Raw genomic sequence first — 2,553 nt, 5'->3', positions numbered from 1 at the left:
AACAGACCCCTGGGCGGGGGGCAGGGAGAGTGACCCCCAGCCCCCCCACAAACAGACCCCTGGACGGGGGGCAGGGAGAGTGACCCCCAGCCCCCCCACAACATACACTCTCGGGGGCTGACAAGGAGAGTGACCCGCCCTGCCCCCTCCCCACAAGCAGACCCCCGCGTGGGGCCCAGAGCCTGCCCTTGGCGGTGGGCTCCTCGCCGCCCCCACACTGCACCTCTCCCCGGCTCAGCCGCTGCTTTCCCGGGCCGGGCTCTGACTCGAGGCCGGGGATGCGCGGCCTAGCCCTCCCGCCGGCTCCGGCAGGCCCACAAGCCCCACTCGAGCCCCGCGCGCACCTGCCCGCGCCGCCGCCGCCGCCTCGGGTGCCCTTCCCGCGCCAGGCCCCACCGCCCGGCCCCAGCCCGCTCAGGGAACCATTTTGCCCCCCCCCAGCCAGAGGTTAACCCCCCCCCCAAAAAACCCGGCCTGTCCCCTGGGGGGAACCCCACGAGCAGGCCTGGCCCGGGGGTGATGTAACCCCCCCATAGCAGGGAATTCAGGTGTGGGTGGGGGACCCCCCCCGCCCCCCCGGAGCCGGCCGTGGGTGGGGGACCCCCCCCGCCCCCCCGGAGCCGGCCGTGGGTGGGGGACCCCCCCCGCCCCCCCGGAGCCGGCCTGCGGCGAGGGGTGGGGAAATTCAATACTTACTCAGGGGTGGGATGTTCCGGATCATAGAAATCCCCCATCTTCGGCCTCCCCCTGGATCAGCGGCAGCGAGGATCCGAGCAGCCCCCGCCCCGCATAGAGAGAGAGAGCGGGGAGGGTGTCAGACAAACGCCCCCCCCCAGCCCCTTGCTCCGCTCCGCCGGGTCCCCTCGCACCAGAGCCGCCAAACCACCTCCGGGATGCGGGGGGGGCTCGGGGGGGTGCGCGCTGTCCTGCCCCAGCTGCCGCCTTCACATCCTCCTCGCCCTGCCCGGGGGTGGGGACACCACAGCGGGCCCCGGGGGCTGTCCCGGCGGCGGGGAGTGCCTGGGGGTCGGAGGGGGGGGGGTCTCAGGGCTGATACACCGGCCACCCCCTTGCAGCCAACAACACGCTTCCCATGCACCGAAATCCGCCGCCTCGCCTCAGGGCCAGGAACCTGCTGCTGCTGCTGCCCAGGCCATGGGGCTCCCCTCCATCCCGCGGGGGGAGGGCGCAGGAAGAAGCCAATTTATAATTAGCCCTAATCCTCTCCCTCCAAAAGCGATCGCCTTGCCGGGGTGGGCTGTGTCCTCCACGGCCCCACCCCAAAGAGGAGCCACTCTTCTTCCCCAGGAAATAATCCAGCCAAGCAATGAAATGAAATCAACCCCGCTGAAAACCTCCTTCCCTCCGTAACTGTAAATCCTCAAGTTTAGACGTGTCTCTCCCGTCGCGGATTCGGTTTCGGCTCCTCTTCTGCTCTAGGTGTCCGATCCGATTCCCTGGAGGAAGGGGGGCAGGGGGGTTTCACAGCCCCTTATGATGGAGTCCTGGGAGTTAAAAGTGGATTCTATTTGTAATAGCTCTCCCCTCCCCCTTGCACTGTATTTTTCCTCTTGAGCGGTGGCTGAGCTTAGAGGCTTCTTCCTCGCTCCCTCCTCCTCCTGCTCTGAAACACAAACGGAAACTGTAACTCATCTACTTCCTACTACGAGAGAAACAGCGACAAGGCCCCAAAGCAAGCAACTGCCATAAATGCAAGCGGCTGCTCCTTCCCTGCAAGGTAAAGAAGCAATTTCGTGTCGTGGAAACAAACATGGAGCAGGAAGCTCATTATTAAAGGAGACATGCCTGGTTTGGGGCTTGTATTGAAGCTCAGGTTTTTCTTCCCCGATGAGTAGTTTGCAGCCTTTTTTTTTTTTTACATTTGGGAACTAGGAGCATTGCCCTCTCCCTCCTAAAGTACCTGTTCCATGGATATAAACATTCAGTAATTTCCCCAGCCCAAGGGCTGTATTTGTGTCTTCTATAGATTTTCTGAGAATTTGCATAATTACAACACATTATTTACCTCCATCCACAGCGTTGGTACTTTTACTTGATTTTCCTCCTCTTGAGTAGCCACTGCACAGCTTGCCCCCAGTTTACAGGAAAAGGTAGACTGGTGCATTTTAAGGCTATGATACTACAAGTCACTCCTGTGGGTGGATTTATTAGTCAGTGGACATGGTAGTCCTCCCATGCAGAGTCAAGTGGCACCACAGGACACAGTCAGGTTAAAAACCATATTTTTGTCAAGTGTTGTAGCCGTGTTGGTCCCAGGATATTAGAGAGACAAGGTGGTGAGAGACACAAGCTTTCAGAGCTCTGTGTAAGCTTGAGAGCGCTTGTGTCTCCCACCAACAGAAGTTGCTCCAATAAAAGATATTACACCCCACCCACCTTATCTGTCTAATATTTTTATCAAGGACATTTCTTTACCCATGTTAGCATCTTAGCTTCTTATTAATAAAAAATATTTAGTACTTACAGAACACATCATGACAAAGCATCCTGTGGCACCTTATAGACTAACAGACGTATTGGAGCATAAGCTTT

The 2,553-nt window shown here is 59.1% G+C and overlaps 2 protein-coding genes across 4 annotated transcripts in view; one reads left to right on the top strand and one right to left on the bottom strand.

Annotated features, from left to right (window-relative positions):
- Positions 1-812, bottom strand: part of SETD2 (SET domain containing 2, histone lysine methyltransferase) — a 144,019-nt gene extending 143,207 nt beyond the window's left edge. For all 3 annotated transcript variants that reach the window (XR_003369800.1, XM_026651987.1, XM_026651988.1), the window contains exon 1: positions 697-812. Coding sequence is in view for 2 of the 3 variants with exons in the window: in XM_026651987.1 (XP_026507772.1) it covers positions 697-734 (38 nt within the window). In the remaining variant the exon portion in view is untranslated. The remainder of the gene's footprint in view (positions 1-696) is intronic.
- An 872-nt stretch (positions 813-1,684) lies between these two features.
- LOC112109598 (tubulin delta chain-like) overlaps positions 1,685-2,553 on the top strand; it is a 48,997-nt gene continuing 48,128 nt past the window's right edge. Inside the window, exon 1 of the mRNA XM_026652148.1 lies at positions 1,685-1,738. The gene's annotated coding sequence lies outside the window, so the exon portion shown is untranslated. The remainder of the gene's footprint in view (positions 1,739-2,553) is intronic.

This window comes from Terrapene carolina, unplaced genomic scaffold (assembly GCF_002925995.2).
Source record: "Terrapene carolina triunguis isolate 2854851 unplaced genomic scaffold, T_m_triunguis-2.0 Scaffold111, whole genome shotgun sequence".
Lineage (NCBI taxonomy): Eukaryota > Metazoa > Chordata > Testudines > Emydidae > Terrapene > Terrapene triunguis.
The sequence above is the reverse complement of the archived record's forward strand: the minus strand, read 5'-3'. Positions and strand labels throughout refer to the sequence as shown.